Source organism: Python bivittatus, unplaced genomic scaffold (genome assembly GCF_059951505.1).
Source record: "Python bivittatus isolate LINGU-HERP-01145 unplaced genomic scaffold, Pbiv_v1 ctg000580_np1212, whole genome shotgun sequence".
NCBI classification, from domain to species: domain Eukaryota; kingdom Metazoa; phylum Chordata; class Lepidosauria; order Squamata; family Pythonidae; genus Python; species Python bivittatus.
This window is the reverse complement of record NW_028277087.1, coordinates 8301670-8325509: the sequence shown is the minus strand read 5'-3', so window position 1 is coordinate 8325509 and position 23840 is coordinate 8301670. Positions and strand designations below refer to the sequence as shown.

The window sequence follows — 23840 nt, the reverse complement described above, 5'->3', positions numbered from 1 at the left end:
GGCAGGCAGGTGGCAATACGCCCCAAAGCCAGCTCCAAACAGGAAGAAATGGCCTGGGTGTTGGGAGAATAGTATGGTGCCTCATTTGGGTGGGGGGAGGAAATCAAGGGTGGGGAGTGGGCTCCAGATGGCTTCTTGGCAGCTGCGGGCAACCCTGCCCACTGTTAACTGGCAAGGACTTTTGTGGCCTCCTTGGGTGATAGCACTGTGGTGATGTATTTTTTGTTTTTTCATCATTTTGTGTGGGAGAGGGACGGGGTTTGAAATTGTGTGTACATAAAGCAGATTTGCCTTAGAGTGAGTGAAGCCTCTAAGCCTCCTTACTTCAGCTTAAGAAGTCATTCCAGCTATGTAAGTCCAGACAGTGGAATGGAATCCACTTACTCTCTCAAGTAAGTCTCGTGGCTTTAAACACCCAGCCTAATTATTAAACAATTCCATTATTCCCCCCCGCCCCGCCACCGCCTTCTCTGTGTTTTTCTAACATTGAACCCGATGAAGTGTTCTGGAGAACTCAGAAGCTTGTAGAGTTTTATATGAAATGAACTCATCTGAAGAAAGGTACCTCACAGGTATCTTTTGGAAGGATTTTGGATTTTCTTCTCATCCGGTGCTACTCTGGAGATGTGTGGAGTCCAGAGGAGAGAAAAATAAATCAGATCCACAAAATCTTGTGCAGAATGGAGAAAACTGGCAGGCGGGGGGGGGGGGACATTTTCTTCAAGAGTGCTGGAACATTGAGTCACCCAAAGACATTCATAAACAGTAGACACAACCTGTCTTTAATTTATGACATTGGCTGCCATCAGATGGGTTGCTGGCCACTAAGCCTGGTTGGCTTTGAAAAGGAGTGAGGCAAACTCAGAGAAATAGGAGAAGAGGAAGGAAAGAGCTGTGAATAAACAACAGGGGACAGCTGCTTGTGAGTTTTCTTGGAAGCAGCTGTTCTTGGCCAGGGTTGCAAACAGGATGTGCGACTTATGGGCATTTGGTATGATCCAAGAGGTTGTCCTCCCCCCCCCTCCCTCCCTTCCTTCCTCCCTTCCTTCCTTCCTTCCTTCCTTCCTCCCCCCTCCCTCCCCGTCCATCGTCAAATACTGCACTCCCTTGAATGTCATCTTTCAAATGCTATCAAAAATAATTCAACAGTACCGATGCAGTCCAGAGCTTGTATGGTTTCACCTAACTCATCCATGAAATGTAGGAACTTTGAGCAAGTTGCATTCTCTCAACTGGGTTGTAATGAGGAGAAAATAGTGAAGGGAGATGGACCTCAGAGGGCAACCAAAAGTCATTAAGAGAAGAGCAGGATGTAAACAGGATTAGTAAGCTGTGAAAAATTCCATTGATTTAGGGCAGGGTTCCTCAACCTCAGCAACTTTAAGACGGGCGGACTTCAACTCCCAGAATTCCCCAGCCAGCCATGCTGGCTGGGGAATTCTGGGAGTTGAAGTCCACCCATCTTAAAGTTGCTGAGGTTGAGGAACCCTGATTTAGGGAATGCAATCAGATATTAATTGTTATAAATCTCAAACTATTGTCGTCTATTGTAGGCCTCTCTGTAATGTTAGAATGTTCAGGGAATATCCAGCAAAGGTTGGACCTTGAAATATAAACTCATTTTTAAGGAGGCACAATTGTTTCAGCGCCATTAAAAGTTGATGCTATGTTTTCAAACATTTACTTCACTTTTTTGCTATTGGATTTCACCAGGATTGTGTGTGCTGATAAGCTTTAAAAATGACAGTGATGCAAGAGAATAATAAATATCCATAAGGGTCCACATCAGTGTTTTTCAAACTTGGCAACTTTCAGATGTGTGGACTTCAATTCCCAGAACCCCCCAGCCTGTATGCTGGCTGGGGGATTCTGGGAGTTGAAGTCCACACATCTTAAAGTTACTAAGGTTGAAAAACACTGGACTAGTGGATAATTCACTTGCTCCTGATGTAGCAGGGTTTGAGAAGATGTCTTTTGAATCTCATGCATAATGTGTACAAACTGTGGGGGTGCAAGGAATATGCCTCCCTCAACTCCCAGATTGGGTCAGTTTTAGGTTGGGAGGGCCTGAAATTCTTGAAGTTCCTTCTAGAATTTGAAATTGCTGGCAAGTTTATTCATTCTCTTGCTGGCATTTTTTCCCCCCAGAATGCCCTGAGATTTTGCCACATCCAGGATGGTGTGTGTGTGTGGACGAGCGAGGAAGAGAAAGAGAGGGAAAAGAAGATGTAGAAATATTAAAAGAATTTGAGAGTGTCTTTCTTGAAACAGCCAAAGCGGCTCCCCCTAATTCATCGTGTCTAGCTGGTGCGCTGGGGGAGGGCATTTTAAACCAGCCTTTCTCAAAGCGCCTTTCTTTCCCGATAATTCTTTGTGCTTTGCTTCTCTTTCTGTGTCTTGATCCTCGGTCTCATTTTTTCCACCTCCTTTCCCGCTTAGCTTCCTCGCCCTGGCCAGGAATGTGGGTCAGGCCTGCCTATGGAAGAATTGCGGTTGCTGCCATCCATGCGCCAGGGGTCAACCGAGGACGAGGCTAGGCAGACATCGCACTTAAAGGCGCAGCAGCCGCAGTGGCGCCCCCGCCCTCCCGCTCCCCCCCAGCTTGGCTCTACCTCTCCCTTCCCCACTTAACGTCTCGTCTGGCAAGGCCTGGCCAACAGGATCTGCTCTCCGTCACTGCTGCCCTGACGTGGCACTCGGTCTACTTCCCTGCAGCGGGGCCTCCAACTCGCTTTTGCAGGCCTCGGCCACACACAGGAGTGCGCGCGTGCGCACACCCCTGTACGGACACAGAGCTGTGCAGAGGAAACCGCTAGGTTAAACCAGCATGTGATTTTCTTGCTGGCTTCCTCTCCTGGCCCGACTAAATGAATAGCAGAGCTTCTTAACAGAGAAGGAAGAGTGTCCCAGTTTAGCCAAGAAGCAAACAAGTTGGGAGGAAGATGTTGGCATAAACAGTGGCTGTGGCTGTTCTGTGCAGCACAATTCCAATTTTGTTCGTGTGTTCTGGCAAATTGGTTTTCTGGAGGCCTGTGTCTCTCTCTGGTCTTGTTGCACTGATTTCCTCTGCTTTTACACCAAGCATGAGCACGGGACAGAATTTGTTCTTTTCTTCCACTTGCTCAACCCCTTTTTGGGCTCAGAATAGCACTGAGCCGGAGAACAAGACAGTGCCCTGGTGCTAATCCAGGAGTCTGACCATCATACCTCAGTCTCTCTGCATTTCGGTGTACACCTTCACCTTCGGTGTACATCTTCATAATTTTGTGGATATTATTGATTACAGTTGCACACTAGAAACACCAAGTTTCTACTGTTATATTTCTTTCCCATTTATTGCTTAGATGAGAGGGGGGAAAGCAAAGTTCCCCTGGTCGAGAACTTCAGCATATACAGTATCAGCTGATTTAAAAGTTCATCGCTTTCTAAAAACTCTAACAAAGGAGGCAGTCATAGATCTGAGTCGTGAATCTCGCCCTTCTCCCAAAAAGCTTAAGAGAGTTTGCTTTCGTTTTATCTTCTCAACAACCTTGCAAGGTAGAACTAGATCTTGGAATGGGACGAGACTATCCAGGGAGCCTCAGGGGTTGCGCAGGAATCTGAATTTGGTGGTGTGTGCTTGTCCTTTCGTTTATGCTATAGTCATTGAGTTTCTGTTTGAATGACTGATAACTGGGGCATTTATTTATTTATTTATTCATTCATTCATTCATTTATTCATTCATTTATTTATTTATTTATTGGATTTCTGTGGCCGCCTATCTCACTCTAGTGAGTCTGAGCAGCTCGCGATTCATAAAACATAAAAGAGCACAGCATAAATAAACTATAATGCGATGCCACCGAGGCTCCTAATAAACCATATCCCATCTCAGTGCAAGGGGGGGCTTCCATTGGGCAGGTGCTACATCGGAGAAGTCCTGAATTCTGGATCCAGCTAGATGGCATTATTTCACAGAAGGGACCCACAGCAGATCCGCCCTGCCAGATCTGATGAGATGGGCAGAGGTAATCCAAGACAGGCTGTCTGCCAAGAAGCTGGCCCTGAACCATACAGGATTTTATAGATGACCATCAGCACCTTGAATTGCATCTGGAAGCCTAACTAGGAGCCAGGGGAGCTCAAGAAGCCAGAGATGTTTCATGAGCATCTTGTGGCGCATGCTAAGCTACACACACTGCAATGTCCTGGACCAAGTGCTTGGTTACGTGGTAGAGTATACTGGTTGGTAGACATCTTTGTTTTTAAATCTGTTCAGAGTATTGCAAAGTAAATGTTTATTTCAGGTGGAAAGGGGCTTAGAGTAGAGCAGTGTTTCTCAGCCTTGGCAACGTTCAGATGTGTGGACTTCAACTCCCAGAATTCCCCAGCCAGCCTTGCTGGCTGGGGAATTCTGGGAGTTGAAGTCCACACATCTGAACGTTGCCAAGGCTGAGAAACGCTGTAGTAGAGATTAATATTATACCATATTGGTAGAGACTTTGGGCCAACAAGTCCTTGTCAGTAGAATTTTATTATTTATTTGTTTTCCTGTATAACTGCAGAATACATGGATTTTTTTTTTTCCCTCCAAACTTCTGCTCCAAAATTAATTAGGGCATGTAAGGGGACAGTGTTAGCCATCCACTGCTCATTTCAACTCTCTGGGTTACTCCATAAACGTTCTAAGTTTATCTGTTGATTAGAAGAAAGCAAGCCCAGTGCACTGACACATGCAGAGATACAACAGAGAACCTCTTTTGAGCTTTTCATTGTTTCGTGGCTCTATCTTTTCCAGACTCGGACATGGCCTGCCTTTCTCGCTGGAAAACATGAGTGGGAGCGTGCTGTTGCCTTCTTTATTATTTATTTACATTATTTTAACCTTGATTTTCTGCTAAAAGCATTTAAGAACAGCTTGTGGTCTTCCTGGTTGGGGATGATAGAAAACATATGTTGGGTGGGAGAGACTCCTGGGCTAATATAGCATTTTTATTTGTGCCTTAAGATGCATTAAGCGTGATTGACCACACTGCATACAGAGTTCTGGCAGCACGCCCATCTCCAACCCTGCAAAGCAGAGGCCAGGTCAAAATCATAGAGGGGTGTGCTGGTCAACCTCCCGGCCTGGGGGGATCATGAGGACCTTAAAGTATCCAGTTCAGCGTGCCACCTGTTGTTGGCAACTGAACAGCTCAGCCATGGCTCTGCAGAAATTAGATGCTGTGGGACGCAGGAGCAAAGGCTGGGGAAGAATTTGGCAGCCTTGACGGTGCAGTGACCACACTGCCCTCTTCTTGACTCCCCCTCCCTGACAAACTTCAAGACTGTTAGGCAGGCCAGGAAGTTCAGCCAGGATGTGTGGCAGGAACAAATTGTTTCGTCAGGTTTATTATATAAGAGAGGATTACACAAATGAAACTCCCCTGTGTTTTAGGTAAAGCACTATACTATTCTTTGCGAATGTGCTGAGGCATAGAACCATTTAGAAAGGGGATTTAATTCTGTTGCACAGACTTTTGCCATCCACCAGGCACATCCCTCCTAAATCACTGTCCCGGTTTTGTGGAGGAAGCATTAAAAAAATAAGTAAACAAGGAGACTTTTCCCTCCGCACCATTTGCATCCTGAAGTGGTGTTCTCTAAAATTCTACTACCAAAGCATTCAACCTTGTTTGGTACCATCTGTTCTGTTTCGTGCTGTGCCAAAATTTGTGTTATAGTTTTTTGAGACGTTTTCTTCTCCTGCAAGAGATGCTTCTGTTTTTCAGCCCGATTCTCAAAAGGCTGGAAAATTAGGCTCACATTTTGATTGGGGATGTTTCTGCTGGCTTTGTTGTTGCAAATGGCCGAAAGTACAACTTGCTGGCTGGGGAATTCTGGGAGTTGAAGTCCACATATTTTAAAGTTGCCAAGGTTGAAAAACACTGCACTAGAGATACTGTTTTTTGAAAATACACCTTTCTACCTTTTAGAAGCATCTTCAGTTGCCAACATTTTCCAATCTGGAAAAGGCCCATAAGAGGAGTAGTACAATGAATGACAGGATATTCGCAAATAACAAATCTGGTCACACCTTGTGACTAAATAAAGGCAAAAATTCCACACCCCACCCATGAGAAAATTACCAAAATCCTTTTTCCCTTCAAAAGAAAGTTGGAAAACCTTTATCAAGGTTTTCATAACATTCAATGAGAACTGGCCATTTAAAAAATGCAAGGTGTATTTATTGCACAGCACCAGCCATCTTAAGGTTGTGAATAAAATTAGCAGACAAGGGCAAACTGATTCTAAAATGGGACTGGGAAGTATTCCTCTCACTTCCAGCAAAATGAATGAAAATCCTCTTTGTCTCAAGAGAGGAAGATTCAGGGAGTGCCTAGTTAAAACACTAGCATGCCTGTTTTTCTTTAAACTTCAGCTCTCTCTGTTGGATTTCTACAACTTCAAATTCAGTTTATGGGACAGGGCAGTGTTAGAGAAGGTAAATGCAGATACATGCATTACAAAAAGGCAATAAATAGAATATTGTGGGGAAAAAGACATATTATTCACGTCTGTTGAAAAGACGTATTGTGGGGCAGGCCTCATGCAATTCATTTATTTTAGTAAGTCAACTTTATTACAGTCATTTACCAGCTCAGCATTTATTTTAGTTTATTCTTAATTGCAGTGGAACAAACATAAAGGTAGATTATTTTTATTTGTAGTTTTGTGGTGTGCTTCCTTGATGTAGAACTACAGTACTTCATTTCTCGAGCACCCTTTAAATAGAAAGCTTGGGGTGGTCATTAGACATCATGACATCAAAATACAAATGATGCAGAGAACATGGATAGCCACAGTCCTTGTGACTTGCAAAGGCCAAGTGTAATCCCTGGCATCAAAAATGCATGCCTGTTCCTGCAGTCTGTCCATTCCTCCATATGTTGCAGCAGCCGTTCCCTCTGAGTAACGACTTGTGCATTGGAGAGAGGACACCGCTCGGTAAGAGGAGGGTTTCTTTGCATTCAAGTCTCAGGTTCCTGGCACCGTCTGGATGGGAAAAAGGCTTCTGGGACTTGTATCAGTTCGGTCCTGGGGTAGACGACTTGCTTTAATAGGATCATAAACGACTTCCTGCTGTAACTGGCATTCATTCCCCTGGCCAAAGTCAAGAGCAGTGTTTCTCAACCTTGGCAACTTTAAGACGCGTGGACTTCAACTCCCAGGATTCCCTAGTCAGCAAGCTGGCTGGGGAATTCTGGGAGTTGAAGTCCACATGTCTTAAAGTTGCCAAGGTTGAGAAACACTGGTCAATAGATCAGAGAGTCTTAAGAAATTCCTCTCTCCTCCTTGGGCCTCTCCCAAATGCTGTGATGGTAATCAGTACCCACTTTGCCATAATTGCTTGGGTAAAAGGCCAAACAATGAAAACTTGTTGCTGGTACAGAACCCTCTTCCTCCCAGTGGCAAAACCCAGTCTCTTTGTTTTTGCAAAAAGCCAGGATGACAACCTGGCAGCTTTCCTTTCTGGCTTTCCAGGCTTAGATAAAGCGATTGTCATTCTGGGCTCTGATCAGTGAGTCAGGTGCGAATAACAAAGCAGGTTGCTGAGAAGGTATGCAGAATGCCTTGCTTTGAAAGGAGAGCTTAGAGGTCTGTCATCAGAAACATTTTTAAGAAGAAAATCATCACACAACAGCAAGACATTAGTACAGGTGACCTGACAAGTTTGAAAAGTACTTAATTGCGTCTCCTATTCATATAGTTTAAATCTTGCTATATAAATTCATATAGGAAAGTAATGCTTGTCTGTTATTCAGGTGCTCTGTACAGTAATCATTCATTGGCATCAAAATATTGGAAATAAGGAACAAGCTTTGTTCTTAGTCAGATGTTGGATAGAATCTGACTGGCACACTGACGTAACTTCACAGATCAAAGGGATCAGAGAAATACAAAGCTAAAATTTAAGAGTCTGAGGCTGCAAATTCTTCTCCTTCTTATAACTATACAGGTAGCCTCTAGAAAATTATGGGACTGAGGGTCTGGAGTCCAACCATTCAACAGACGTACTTCTGTAGACACAGTGGAGTGCAGTGGAGTGGTTAGAGCTGGCTGGGGAATTCTGGGCGTTGAAGTCCACGTGTCTTAAAGTTGCCAAGTTTGAGAAACACTGGCTTAGAGGGTCAGACTTAGTCCTGGGTTTAAATGCCCAGTAGGTGAACTTTGACCAACTGCGTTTCTGTCTTTCTCTTTCCACAACCTACCTGGCAGTGCTGTTGTGAAGTTAACATTGGAGGAACTGCTGAGAAGAAATGTGGGAAGTAAATCTAATAAAGAAATACTTCTTGACTGCCAACTCTAAGTGCCTGGTTTCTTTTAATTTGCTTCCAGGCCCAGCAGGGTTTACCAAGCGCTTTGTTTAATTGACAACATTGGCATTCGAGATATCTCGCCAATCAGGAAACTGAGCAGCACAAAACTCTTTTTTCCCCATTCCAAGTGGGGCAATCAAATTTCAACAAGCCAGGGAGGAAGGAGGCGAAGATGGACTTCCAAATGGCAGGGCAGGTCTGTGCTGGTTACAAGCTGCACTGTATATCTCTCCCTCTGCTGCTAAGTGCCTGGTGTTGCCAATTGATGGATCTGATCCAGGTCACCAGAAGCAGGCCTGGGCAAGCTGCTGTGGCCCCACCCCTGCTTTCTCCTCCCTCCCTCTATTTCTGTTCTTACTGAAGAAGCAACCTATTGATTTTGTTGGCTGGGTCATTTATATCCATTCTATTCCTTTGTCCATCCCTCCCCACAACATTTAAAGTGATTTATTTTAACCCTTTTCCTGCTGCTGGGCTGGGTAACTGCCAGGGGTACAGATGTTAGTTCCCTTACAAAAGAATGGTTTGGCTCTTGGCACCTTTATCTGAAAACTTTAGCCGGAATCCACAAAAGAGCTTTTTTCTGTTGTAGTGCCTAGAACATGGTATTCCTTGCCTTGGCAAGATCTGTTCAAATCATGCTTACCAATATTTGTGTCCTTTTCCCTTAAATTGAGAAAAACAAAGAGATGTTCCAGAACGATTACATTTGGTTTATCTATGTAGTCCAACTGAATATTTTTGATTCTCCACAATGTGGCCTTGCAGATCTATTGGACAACAACTTTCATCAACTGGAAGGTGTGAGGTTGGGAAATGTTACCGCCAAGTCTTTAGCTTTACATGGAAAAAGGGGCAGTGAACTGTTTCATCAGTGAAATTGTTAGATGTCTAGATTGAAATCCCTTTAACCAATTAAAAAAAGCCTTGAATATTTGAATAACAGCTTTTTTAGATTTAAAATAATTAAGTATTTACAAAAACCACAGAGGGCAAGCATCACAGAACATGCATTATCCATCTGGAAATAATATTTTTCTAAGATGGCACCTATTGTGAAGTATACTTCTATTATCTAAAAAAAGCTTTTCTTCTTCAAAGCAATGGAGATTGAGGTTGTAGTTCTGTGCCAGTGAAGCTTGTAAATCCAAACTCAGTGGGACTTACCTCTGAGTAATCGTATCAAGGTTTGCTGCATTAATAAGTTAATTAATCAGTGGATTTAACATTAATTTGATTCATCAAATATATATGGGAAATTGTCCCAAAGGAGTCTGCAATTAGTTTCTTTAGGCTTGGCCAAGGCTGTTCCTGGAACAGAGAGGCCTCATTAGGGTTTGTCTGGGAGAAAGAGAATAAAAGAAATTGTGTTGGTAGTGATAATAAACCAGAAAGGAAACTGCCCAAACAGCAGAGGAACAAAAGATCAGTTCCTGACTGACAAGATGATTTTGGAAGACTGCAAGAGAAGGAAGACCAACTGGAATGTAGCTTGGATTGATTACAAGAAGGCATTCGACTCCCTGCCACATGACTGGATAATCAAGTGCCTGGAAATAACAGGAGTCAGTAGAAAGCTTTGTGCAAAGATCAATGACACAATGGAAGACAGACACAGTTGCTGGTCAGTGGTGATAGACTGGGAGAGGTTAACATCAAGAGAGGAATCTTTCAAGGAGACTCACCATCACCACTACTGTTTGTCATTGCAATGATTCCTCTGTCAACAATACTGAACAAGTCAGGCCATGGCTATCAAACATCAAAAACATCTGCCAGGCTATACCACCTCCTTTACATGGACGATCTGAAGCTGTATGGAAAGACACCATCGGAAATGGAATCACTGCTCAGCAAGGTCCAAATATACAGCCAAGATATTGCAATGGAGTTTGGACAAATGTGCCACCCTTACCATCCACAGGGGAAAAATAGTGAAAACTGAAGGAATCAAGATGCCATATGGAAATAACATCAGGAGTCTGGATGAAGAAGATCACTACAAATACCTGGGCATCCTTCAAGTTGAAAACATCAAACTCATTGAAGTCAAGAAGGTTAGGAGTGAATACATCATGAGAGAGAAGATTTTAAAGTCCAAACTGAATGGAGGAAATACCATCAAGGCGATTAACACCTGGGCAATTCCAGTCATTAGATACACAGCTGGAATAGTGGACTGGACTCAAGCAGAACTAGAAGCCCTGGATAGGAAGACCAGAAAAATAATGACAATGAATCATGCCCTTCATCCACGCAGCAATGTTGACAGACTCTACTTACCAAGGAGCACTGGTAGGCATGAATGTTGCAAGTACACCAGACGGTTGAAGAAGAAAAAAGGGCATTGGAAGAATATCTGAAAGACAGTGCAGAAGATGCACTGAAACTAGTACACCATGAAGGCTTACTGAATAGTGAAGAGACCAAACTGGCCTACAAGAAAGACCAAATGAAGAATAGAAAAGAGACATGGCAAGGCAAAGTATTACATAGCCAGTACACACACACACACACAAACACAAACTAGTAGGCAAAGCAGATAACAACAAGACCTGGCAATGACTAAGAGCAGGAAAGTTGAAGAAAGAGACAGAGGCTAATTCTGGCTGCATAAGACCAAGCCTTAAAAGCAAATGCATACAAAGCCAGAATCGAGAAGACAGCAACAGACAGCAAATGCTGCCTCTGCAAAGAAGCTGAAGAAACAGTGGACCTCCTAGTCAGCTGCTGCAAGAAGATCGCACAGACAGACTGCAAACAACGGCATGACAAAGGAGCAACCATGGTGCATTGGAAGATCTGCAAGAAATACCATTTGCCTGCAAGCAAGAACTGGTGGGACCACAAAACAGACAAAGCAATAGAAAGTGAAGAAGCTAAAGCGTTCTGGGACTTTAGAATTCAAACAGACAAGCACCTGCCACACAACATCCCAGATTTAACAGTTGTTGATAAGAAAGACAAAAAAGTCTGGATAGTGAACATTGCAATACCTGGAGACAGCAGAATAGAAGAGAAAGAACTGGGAAAAAATCACAAAACAGAATAGAAATAGAATGACTGTGGCAAAAGAAAGCAAAGATAGTACCAATAGTAATAGGTGCCTTGGGTGCAATCCCAAAACATCTGGAGCACCACTTGAAGACCATCGGCATTGAGAAAATCACCATCCGTTAATTGCAAAAGGCAGCTTTAGTTGGAACAGCTTTCATCCTGCAACGATACCTTTAACGCCCTCAAACAACATCTGCCTATCCCAGGTCCTTGGGAAAGACTTGATAGGTGGATAAAAATGCCAAATCCAGTCTAAACATCTGGCTGACTGTGCGACCAACCACAATAATGATACAGTAATAATGATAAGAGTAATAAGTAAGTCCAGAACACCTATTTGTGCAGTCACTAAGAGTCAAAAATGACTTGATGGAACATAATCATAATCCACAACAGAGAAAATGTGTGCTTTTAAGCAAAAGCCAAACTATAAATTTATCCTAAAGGAATTTTGGAAATAAACTTGCGGGGGGGGGAGGCAAAGATACCATAACATGTCCAGTGGCTCCCTGCTATTTCCCCCCAGAAATCCTTCAGAATAACTCTGTTTGATGAGGGTGTGTTGTTTCAAGGGAACTTCTGTCAGCTGGGCTGCCGTGAGATGGCTGAAGGTCCATACAGCAGTATACGGAGGGAGCCTTAGGACCAAGTTGGGTGGGGGATCCTGCAAACAGGTGTGCCAAGATTTGGGAATTTTTTCCCTGGCTTTTGGAGAGGTTCGAGACCCGTCTTTTTTTTTTTTTTTTAAGCTATTTTAAACCTCTTGTAGGGATTGCTATCCATTTTTCCCGTTTCCCACCTCAAAATGGCTGCAATCCCACTGCTGATTTGGCACAATGGTGTTCAGAGGGGACTCCGGGGAGGTGGGGCTGGCAGGCTGTGGATTGCCCACACCTCTGAAAAGAAAAACGGCAGTTGCCAGGATGAACACCTGCTCTCTGTGCGCTCACCCAGCTTTCCCTACCGTCACCGAATGTTGTCATATGGCCTCTTTCAGCTTTATTCCAGCCAAGTAGGGGTGGTGAATTTTGGAAGGGAGAGGACATTGCAGCGACGGTGAGGAAATTTAGCAAGAGACGATTGTCCTGGCGAAATAAAAGGTGGGGAAAGTTCTCTCATGGGCTCATTTTTTAATCCTGTGTATAGCACTGCTAGCATACAGAGCAATGTACAAATGGCGGTAGGAAGGGACGCCCCTGCCTCAAGCCAATTATCATTCAAAATTTCTGGGTATCGAGCTGCAGTTTAAAGAGAGCATCAGCACCATAAAACCAACCAACCAAATATCTGTCAACCCAAACAAAATAAAAGAATATATTCTTCTGTCTCAAACAGTTGCATGAACCCCCTATCTTCCACATACATACGTCAGTATGTTTCTGGCCCTCAGTTGAGATCATGGCATGGATAGTCCAGGCTGATTCTTTTTTTTAAAGTACATTTAGAGACTTTGGGTCGTTAAGAGTGACTTAGGAGGATATGGAGATGATGATGGTAACTATGCTTTTTATTATGGCAGGAGCAGAATGGGCTTTTAACTTTTTGAATTTAATTTATGTATTTGCTGCATTAACATCCCACCTTTTCTCATTCAGCATATGTATGGGGTCTTGCTTCATTTTGTCCTTAAAACAACTTGCCCAATGTCACCCAGTGATCTCCATGATCAAGGGGGAACAAATTAAAACGCAACCTTTCCTGGAAAGGTAACTTTATGAAACTGTCTTGTATTAACAAATCAGAGGGGCTGATTTGCTGGCTGGGGAATTCTGGGAGTTGAAGTCCACACATCTTAGAGTTGCTAAGGTTGAGAATACTGGTCTAGATGATAAACTTAGTAATGGACATAATTTCTGAAAGTATGCAGACAGAGAATCTTGCAGCTTAGCAGACAGAACAAGGGCTACTATGTCTGTAACGTTGCAGACAGTGAAGGATTAAAAGGGTCTTAATGAATAAATTGAACATCTGTGTTGTCCAATGCTTCTTGCTGTATCTATCTAATGAGGACGGGATGATTATTTCAAACAGCAGGGACACCACACAAGGATGTTCGTGGTAGATAAGATCTGTCTTCTTTGTAACTAGTGGAATATTTATGGAGACTGGCTACTTTTGGAGTTACATGTTTGTGAGATGATGATTATATATATACAGTATATATATGTACTCTCATTTGAGCAAGAAAGTTGAAATTTGGCATGTGCATGGTTTAAAACAAGCTGCTTATTAGACAGACTCTAAAATGGAACATATATTCATGTGATTTTTCTTTGAAGTGGGAGATATGAAATATATTTTAGCTTAAGAGTACTTTTTGCTAGTTGGAAGGGTGGAGTTTGATGCACAGTGATACAGCCCAAGAAACTTATTCAGATTAATTCTCATGTCAGAAACAAAAATGCGAATGCCAATCCTGAGAAGCACCGATCCTGCAGTTATAATGAAAATAACATTCATTAAATATTCATTAAAATAATATTTTAGTATATCTAGATCAGTGTTTCTTTTGAGAAACACTGATCTAGATCTCTCTCACCTACTCTTGGCTTTTATAATAGACAATCAAGAAGGTTCATGAGGAGCTTACCAGCAGCCTACCCTTTATTTCCCAGAATCCATCTGGCAATCATATTTTGCAAAGGTGGCGTCAGTCCCAGGCACTATGCCGAAAATTGCTCTCAACGACTGGACGGCTCACAAAAATCAAACAAAGAAATTACAATGAAATCAGTAAAACATAAAAGATAAAGATAAAATGTTTGGTTAATGCCACGTGCCCTTCCATGCAGGCCTGCTGTACGTCGCTCCAGTTGTGCACGTAGCTGCACTAGGGACTGTGCATAGCTGCTCTATATATCATGGAGTGGAAGTGGTGCAGAGGGAATTTGGATGTATAGATATAGAAGATATATGTGTGTGTGTGCATGTGCGTGTGCATTGCTCTTTCACACAACCCTGGAGCACATGTTGATAATGCATGTATCAGCATGGAGGAGTCATGCCTAATGCACTTGATCTTGCTGGCCCCTTACTCATTTGTGGGCACAGGAAGTGGGTAAATGTGTGATCCTCTCAATTCTTTGGCCCATAGGATATTTCAAGTCCTCTAATCAAAGCTTGTTCCCCAATCCTTAAATTGAAGATCCTCAATTCCTGGCTTATTTATTTGCACCAGCCCCAAGCCATCACCCAAACCCTGGGCTGTGTGTTTTGGCTGATCTCCATGGTGAACCATTTCCAGAAAATCGGGTGGATGGGAAAGTTGTTTTGAAAAAAGAGAAAACTTTTGCAAATAGCACCAGGAGAAGGGAGGGGAAACCACTTTATGAGGATGAGCAAAAATGCGCCTGTTGCATGTACCAAGGTACAACGAGGAACTTTCTCCAGCCTTCTTCTTTCTTTTCTAATCCCTTCCTGCTGGCTTTTCAGTTTCTCTTTGAGCTCAAATAACTCACTCCCGTTTCACAGACACTTCTGGGAGGTGTGCTTTCCTCCCTTGCCAAGGATAGTGGCTCCGTGCTAAGTTTAAAAATAAAAAACAGATAGGGAGGGGAGATTCACCACCCCTGCCCTGGCACCCTTTCCTCTCTTTGGCTGCGATGATGCTTTTCTCTGGGACAGCTGGAGAAATTCACGGCACTTTTTCAAAAAGATGGCTGCCAAGAGGGGAAGGAGGGAAAATAAACTTTTTGGAGCAAGAGAGACAGCACATGTAATTGTGCTTTTCTGCCTTCAAAATGGCCGCCGGAGAATGGAAGTGTGCATGGAGAGGGGAAATTGGAGAAAAGGAGCAGGCGGGGAAGGTTGGGGGCCTGCAGAGAATTTATTTTAAAAGAACCAACAAAACAAAACCAGCCTGCAAGAGCCAAAATTCCACTTAAATAAACAGCCTGCGAACTGCATGTTCTTTTCTCTTCTGGTGCATTCTGTTGCAAATTGCGTTTTTCTTCCCGTCTCCTTTCTTTTTTTCTCCTGTTTCAGTTTAAAAACAATTATTGATTTCCAACTTACAGGGGACACGAAAAGACTGGATTGCAAAGGGTGGGGGGAGAGAAACAGAGAATGTTATGCATGCATTGCTTTAAAAATGCTTTCGGTTACACCAAGTGGATATCTTACTTATTTGTTTGCTTATTTATGGCGGGATCAGTGGAAAACCAAGTTCTTGGGGGAAAGAAGTTTCTCCAAGCTGGGGGAAAAATGGTATCTCGTGGGGAGGAGAAGGCTGTTTTTTTTCCCCCCAGCCTTGGCATAACAAGCACATAATTATTTTAACTCTGTGTGCGTATATATTGGTGGAAGCAATACTTGACCGAAGACACATTTGCAGAGAGTTTTTGTTTTTCCTGCAAGCCTCAAGGCTCCATTTGTCTGCTTCCTGCACCGGGAATCTTAACTCGGCACAAAATGGCTGCATGGGGAAAGCCTGGCATGTGGGGGGCACACAAAATGGCTGCCCCTGCCTGGCGACATGAACTGGGGAGGTGCTGCCTTGAAACCCTTCCCCAAGAGCACCATAATTTGATGGGTTTTAATGATCATCCCCCCAAAATGGAATGAGGACGAATTTCTCCCGCACAGACCTCTACCCTTTTGCACGGTGGCGGAGGGCGACCAAAGGCCAGCTCCTAGCCTGGCAAAAGTTTCTTTGCAGCACAGCGAAAAAGTGTGGCCGCGGTTTCCAAAGCCCTCTTTTGGAACCGCGTGCAAGAGGGGGAATGTGGAAATGCCGCCAGGCTGATTGGCAAGGCTGCAGCTCCTTGTTTTGACTGGGGTGACTCTCGGCTTGGGAGATCGGGCAAAGGCAGCCGAGTGCAATGCCAAAGGCCGAACTGGCAGAAGGGAGAGGGAGCGATGGCCGTGCGAGGGACAGGAGGGAGCGTGTGTGTGTGTGTGTGTGAGAGAGAGAGAGAGAAAGATGGCAGGAGAAAAGTATTTGGCGTGCAGATACCTGGCTTGTGCCCAGTTTCTGCAGCCAAATATCGGCTTGGATAAAGGAAAATAGTGGGCCAGACTTTAAAGGAAGGGTGAGAGCAGCCGCCATTGCTAGCTAGGCCATTTTGGCTGGCAGAGCCACCTGGGACACATTCGACGCAGCAGTGGCCTTAGTGTTTTTGAACCGCCTGTTTTATTTTATTTTATTTTTAAAAAATAAATGCACCAAAGGATTTTGTGGGGGGAGGCTGACGGGAGGCATATGGGCAAATCCAGGATTGGATTTTGTGTTTTCATACACAATGGTGTGCATCAGTGGATAGAGTCAAAGAATTAATCCCTATGAATAATGTAAGGCAAGATGACATTTCAGTTGGCCAGGAAATGCAAAAAAAAAAAAAATAGTAATTTTTAAATTAGACCCAGCCAATACAGAATTGCTGTTTAGTAATCTACTTTCCGCCCTCTTGATCTTCCTTCCTTCCTTTTAAATTTCTAGGGCAGCCCATTCACCAACAGCTCTCAGCAGCTTGCAATTAAAGCAAAAGAACAAGACAGTAATACATTAAAACCACAAACATGGTCATCTTGGCCTTTCAAGTAGAAGGAACTACTTTTTTGTGTAGCATTTCTTATTTCATTAAACTTTTAAACTAAGCCATCTTCAGAGAGTCTTAAACAGGGTGTTTTTTTTTAAAGGACAAGCTAAAAGAATAAAATCTGAAAGCGGAAGTGTCTTCCTAGATCTTTAGACGTGGGGAGCCTTGACAGATCAGTTGCATCAAGATGATCTGAACTGCCTAGATCAGAATTTAGCACACAGAGAGAGGAAAAAATCAATGTTGCTTTGGTCTTATAGGTCTTTTAGTCTATGGAGAAGGCTTCCAAAGTTGCAATCCTACACAAGAGATGAGGAACCCTTGGAGCCCACTGGCCATGACAGCTGAAAACTGACAGCCCGGTTCCCGGCCATTTTAACATGGGCAACATATGGTGACTATAATATAAGCCCCTAAAACAAACATCGCCCTCCAAAACTCTCTTTAAAAACAGCATTATTTCCCCACCTAGCATATTCTAGAGATGCTGGATTACAATTTCCATCACCCCCAAGAGGCAGTGAACGATGCATGCATTTTCTATCTGTCTTCCAGGTTTAGCCATCATTAAAAAAATAAGGTCAATTCTTTGTATTCCTCGACATAGGCAGACCCCATTAACTTTCTACTAAGATTCGTTTATACCTCCACCCACACCCATTGCATCAAATTCTGCATCAGGAAGGCTGAGAGACCATCTCCTCCTCTGCTCCTATTGCCCATGACTTATCCATGACAGGTAGTCTAGCAAAGTAGTGTCCCATGCTGGTCCCGCTCTAACATTAATGCTTCCCCCCCCCCGAGGTAAAATTGTCTGTTAGAGCAGGGTTCCTCAACCTTGGCAACTTTAAGACGGGTGGACTTCAACTCCCAGAATTCCCCAGCCAGCAAAGCTGGCTGGGGAATTCTGGGAATTGAAGTCCACCCGTCTTAAAGTTGCCAAGGTTGAGGGACCCTGTGTTAGAGAATGTAAGGATGGTGGTGCGCATCATGGTCGTCATTCTAACTACTTGCAGTGCTGCTGAGATCCTGTCATGTTGTGGCTTAATGTAGTATCATCCCCCAACCCAACTGTAAGTGCAGGAAGAGCCCAGAAACTGTTGGCAGTGTGATCTGCTCGGACCCTGCAGCTGCCCAAGAAAATTGAATGCCCTTGTGTAGCTGTCTGGGAGCTAGTATGGATGAGAATTTCAGGAGCATTGCTAAGTGCAAAGGAATGCTTCATGCGATACTCACACAAATAGGGAAATTGTGGTGGAAGGGACCTCACTTCATTTTGCTTCCACCGCGCTGAACATAATTTAGGAAATGGGGAACCTCATGGAGGCTCCTTGTATGATTTAGTATCCCAAATGCTCACACCACTATGGGAGGCATTTTCCATACATATCATGACATATTGCTATAGCTTTTCAGTAGTTCCTCCTGCCCTAGTTTTTGGATCGAGGGATTGTTATTTTTTTTTTTTTTACTTATTTTATCCAAGCTTATTGTTTACGATTTTGATTTTAGCATTTGCTTACCTCTCATTTGATTTGTTGTTTAGCACTTCTTTTAAGGCTTCACTTTTACATTGCTACTGTATAATGTTTATAGATTTCCACAGTAAGTGATTTAAGCGGGTTTTCAATCAGGGCTGGCTTCTTTTCAGTGCCTCATGGCCACACTTTTTTTCTTTCTGGCCAAGAAAAGCACTATGATATTATTGTGTGTGGGGCACAGCAGAAAAATTTTAAAAAGTAAACAGTTGGACAAGGAGTCTCCTAAACTGCATTAAAAAGCTGATTTGCCATTATAAATTGGGAAAAAAGAAACGCTACCAAATTTCCGTGGTGTGATGAGGAGAGGACTCTAAAAGCTGCAATGAGGCTCAACGATGGTATAAGTCGTGAATTATCACTCGGGATGCAACAAAATGTTGCAAAATATAGTGCTTCTCTCTGCAGCTTCTCTTCTCCTTTAGCAACTGCCTCATTTAGCGACAGTTTGCAATTATGACAGTGATGAAAAAGTAACTTTATGACCAATCCTTGCATTTACGACCTTCACAGGTCTGTAAACCAAAAGAAAGCTGAAGTAAGATCATAAGCACAGTCGCGGTTTCACTTAGTGACAGCTTTGCTGAATGACTGAGTTGCTCGTCCCAATTGTGGTCACTAAACGAGGAGTACCTGTAATTCCCAATTCACTAACCATACTTTTATCCACTTTCTATGTAACATATTAGTATGATTCTGTGGCCACTGTGCACACTTAGCTCTCACTGAGTGGGGTACCTTCTCCCTCCCCCCCACCCATTGGACTGTGATATTCCTGTTGGTGTTCTGTTTGGCAAACATGCATGTTGGTACAGGTAGAATGACTCTGCTCTTAGTGTATGCTGAACATTAGAATAGCAGTAGGAATAAAACAGGTACCAGAATATTGGGAAAATTGGCTGTGTCAGGTGAACTGGAACAGCTCAGGCATCTCTCTCACTCACACATGCACTTACCCACAAGCACCCTGAGTTTGGGGAGGGGGGATAATAAAAAGACACTTTAAAATGTTCCTGGCTGCATCAAGGATATTCAGGGACGTGTGGATTGTAGCCAAGGGTTGCTGCATAAGAAAGTGAGGTGTGTGTGCAGTGGGGAGAAAGTAAAAAGAGACTCAGTTGGAAGGAGGAGGTGGTGGGTTGGCTAATCCAGGATGCTAGTAGGAACCTATAGTGCTGACCTCAGCGTCTGCACTGACTGCCCAAAGAGCTTGATTATTTTTAGATAAGATGAAAAGCAGAGAGAGAACGAGGAGTTCTGGGAGGCAGCCCATGTGAGGCGTGAGTTGTGTTTCTGATGAGGAACAGAAAGCAGGAGGTGGGAAGGGTGGAAGAGGAGGATTGTTTCAGTGGCCTTCGCTTCTGCACTGTTCTGCTGTCTCCACAAGTCCCTGTGGCTCCTTTCTCAAGTAGAGAGGCTCAGCCTTTGCATTTGATTGAGAATTGGTCATGTTCAAAGGGAGTTCAACAGTTATCTAATCATCTCCCCTCGTCTGAGACTGCCAATTTCTTGATGTTTCTGAAAAATGGTGGTACCTTTGATGATGAGACCCTGAGCGTCTGCAAGATTTCTCTTCTCCCTTTAAAAAGTTCTTTTGGAGAGCAAAAGGGCACCTGATTATGTGCAAAGTGCATTTCCTTTGAGAAGGGAACTAGTTGGATATATATGAGAGGACCTGCTGCAAGAATGAGGTAGTATGGACTGCTCCAAGGTTAGCATGAGAATTCATGATTTTCATTCAGAACACTGCATGCAGATATCTCCTTTTTAAAAACCGATGGACTGAGAGATGGTGGGGAATAACCTTCTCTACCTCGGACTGTGGGAGCTTCTGCCACTCTGAGTAATGGGCAAGTTTCAAGCTTACAAGAAGTTCTATTCTGTTCTTTACTACAGCCTTCTCATCTGCCAGCTGGATCTGGGTGCAAAACAATGGGTCAGATGGCAGATATGGGCATTTTCACACGGCCAGTGTTGCCACCCTGCAAACCCCTACGGCTGTTCTCACAATAGCTTGCAGCTGCACTCACCACAGCCCTTGCAACAATGGCCAGTTACAACTTGCCCTCCCTTTAGCCACTAGTAAATGTGTGCTAACACTTGGCCAGCACCTCATCTCTTATCTTTTTTTCATCACCCATGAGTTTTATTTTTGGGGGGAAGGGGGAAGAGAGGAAACCCCTCTGGCTGCAAAAATCCCTGGAGTGCAGTGTGAGAATTCTGATGCGCTTCAGAGGCATTGCAGTTTAGAGTAGGAAAAAGAGCCATGGAACCAGGAGGCAGCTCCAAGTGGGAGTTTCCACCAACCCCATGGAATTCAGGCTTATCAAATTTCAAAATGGGAGTTCCGCAATTTGAGATTTCAGGCAGCAAAGCCTGAAGAAAATCAGCTCAGCTGCTGAAGGGTGACACCAGGAACAGTGGGATGTGGCACTATCTGGGAACTGCCCCAGAGTGCCCCGTGGAAGTGCCCATAGTTTGAGCATTAAGGGAAAAACTGTCTCTGAGCATGATTAGAACCAAAGACCCAACACAAGTTCCTTTACACAAAAATTTTCCTCCCTCCCTGCAAGCTCCAGCTCCTGCTTTCCTTGGAAAGGGCTCTTAGATGTTGCTACTCTTGAGAACGGAGTCAGAAACTTCGTTGCAGCCCTGTGCCAAATTATTCCGAGACCCACCAGAAGATTCCAATCTATCCCCACCCAACCTTGCAGAACAAAGAACTAATGCAGCATAAGACGGTACCTTATGTTTCCCATATATAAAGGTGAAGGATTGCATCAATGGGCAATGTTTATTTCATCATGCTCAAATACATGGCACGGGGTTGGGATCCGCAGTGGCATTGCACGCCTGGCGTTAGTGGCGCCAACAGAGCTCTGAGGTCAGGTGTTGCCTGCATGGCTGATAGCCCGGGAAGGGAGGCCGAGGGAGAAGCTTCATCTGCATTGGCGGCTCTGCTCGTTAATCACCCATCCGGGCTGCAAAGTGAGTGCTGTCGAGGGAGGGCTGATTATGGGGAGGAGGGCAGCCATTACTGCAAAAATTACATTACTCCAAGCACCCATTAGTGTTTGGCGGTTGCCATAGCAACCCAGTAGGCCCTAGACTTGTGGTCAGCCACTGTTCATCTTTACCTTGATGAAGAAAGACCAAGGATCTTAGCAAAGGTTGTTACCAAGATGAGCGCTTTGTGGCCTGGGGTGACACAACCAGTGACCCTCCCTTGCTGTCCCCCAAGTCTAAGTGTCTAGTGTTAAAATCCCACAAGTTATAGAGTTATCAGGCAGAAAATCTACCACACACCCCTTTACACAAACATTTTCCCTCACAGCAAAAATATAACATTAAAACTAACTCTGGACTGCCTGTTCAGGCCACCCAGAATCAGCGGCTGTCTGAAAAAGCCACCTCACTTTGTCTAAAGAAATTCTGACACTGTATTTTGGTCAGCCAGCCCTGGACGCTGTTCTAAACTTCTCGGTTGTGGTGATGGTGTAGGAAAGCCACTTTTGGGAAAAAAGGAGACAGATGTATTTGTGCATGCCCCGGTTGTGTAGAGCTGTAAAATATAATGCACATTTTTTTTTTTCAGATTCAGATCAAAGCAGCAGTCCGAGAACGGGAATCAGTTCTGACCAGGAGGACAGTAAACCCATAATCACGCTGGGTGAGCAAGAGCATGTCCATAGCAAAAGAGGAGGACAGAGGAAAGGTGTGGGTGAATGTATGAAACCGTCGGTCTGTTGTTCGCTGGACCTGCAGTACAAATCCTGAAAGAATTAGATGGGATGGTACCCTGGAACAGGCCCATGGAAAGATGGATTCTGTGGAGCTACACATCAAGGGATGATCCAAGCAGGAAATGGGTGTAATAATGGAGAAGCACCTCAAGGCAGGCTTAGAAATAAGCTTGGTTTGGGGTCCTGTTCTGTCTCTCCCCACTTTCCCAATTTAGAAAAAAACTTGGCTTATTCCAAACCAAATCAGATCCTGCCGCAGCCTTGAGGACAATATACTTAGGAATGCACATCCCCGACCCAGCCTCATTCAGCAGATCTCTAAATCAGTGTTTCTCAACCTTGTCCACTTGAAGATGTGTGGACTTCAAGCATGGCTGGCTGGGGAATTCTGGAAGTTGAAGTCCACACATCTTCAAGTGGACAAAGTTGAGAAACACTGCTCTAAATAGTGAGCAAGTAGTCTATGACAGGGATGTTGGAAGGTGTCGTTAGCAACTTTTGGAGGCCTCTTGTGTAAGCTTTTCTTTCCTATCTGAATGTGTGGACACCCACACATATATACAGGTAGTCCTTGCTTAATGACTGCCCTGTTTAGCAACCGTTTGAAGTTACAGCGGCACTGAAGAAGTAACTTTACAACCAGGTCCTTGCATTTACGATTGTTACAGCGTCCCCACAGTCATGTGATTAACATTCAGGTGTTTCACAACTAGCTTCTGACAGGCAGAGTCAATGGAAAAGCTGGCTGTAAAATCGCAAGTCACCGTCATGTGATGTCTTGCTGTACGATTGAATGGGAAGTGATATTGTAAGTCTGTTGCGGCCACGTGATGTTTCACTTAGTGACCAGGTCACTTAGCAACAGAGTCGCTGGTCCCAATTGTGGTCACTAAGCAAGGACTACCTGTAAGAGACATTTATTGGATTTAGGGAATATTTTGGAAAAAATGATCTGTCCAAGAATTTTAATTAAATATTCTACATTTTAATTCTGTTGCTTGTTATATCTGCTGTACATAAAAGGACAAACACTTAACTTGAAATGAAATTAGATTACAATGAAACAGAATGTTTTGTAACATGATGACTGTACATATTGTTGTAGCAATTATTTTCTAAAAGCCATTGTGTTGTGGTGGATAAGTGTTGGATCAGGTGAGGGGAGACCCAGATTCGAGTCCATCCACAGCTCACTGGATGACTTTGGGCCAACCCCTCTCTCCCTGTCCAGCCTACCTCACGAGATTGTAATTGTGTGGATAAAGTAAGGGATGCTAATCTAATAAAAAAGTAAATAAATGCTAACAATTACTGTATTTACCAGTTTGCATTCCACATTCAAAAATACGGAATGCTATATTCAGTGATGTCTAAATAGATAAACATTTCTGCCCCTGTGCAGATGACTAAAATCTTGAAATTGAAACACAGCTACAGCAAACATCTTCATATAAAAAAAGCAGGAATGAAATTGGGTTTGAAAAGGATCTGAAACAGCAGCAATTAGAATTCCAAGGCTTGCTAAGGTAGATGAATTGCAATCATTTCAGAGAAGAAATTCCACAGTTTAAGCGTCACCACTGAAAAGTCCTTGTACCTTGTGTGTGCTTCACATTGATAAGCAT

General features: G+C 43.7%; 1 protein-coding gene across 11 annotated transcripts in view; it reads left to right on the top strand.

Annotated features, from left to right (window-relative positions):
- NFIC (nuclear factor I C) overlaps nucleotides 1–23840 on the top strand; it is a 135735-nt gene that overhangs the window by 65655 nt on the left and 46240 nt on the right. For 9 of the 11 annotated variants that reach the window (XM_088149512.1, XM_088149511.1, XM_088149510.1 and 6 more), the window contains exon 3: nucleotides 22068–22187. In XM_088149512.1, the coding sequence (XP_088005638.1) occupies nucleotides 22068–22187 (120 nt within the window). The remainder of the gene's footprint in view (nucleotides 1–22067; nucleotides 22188–23840) is intronic. The other 2 variants (XM_088149514.1, XM_088149507.1) reach the window with 1 other exon arrangement.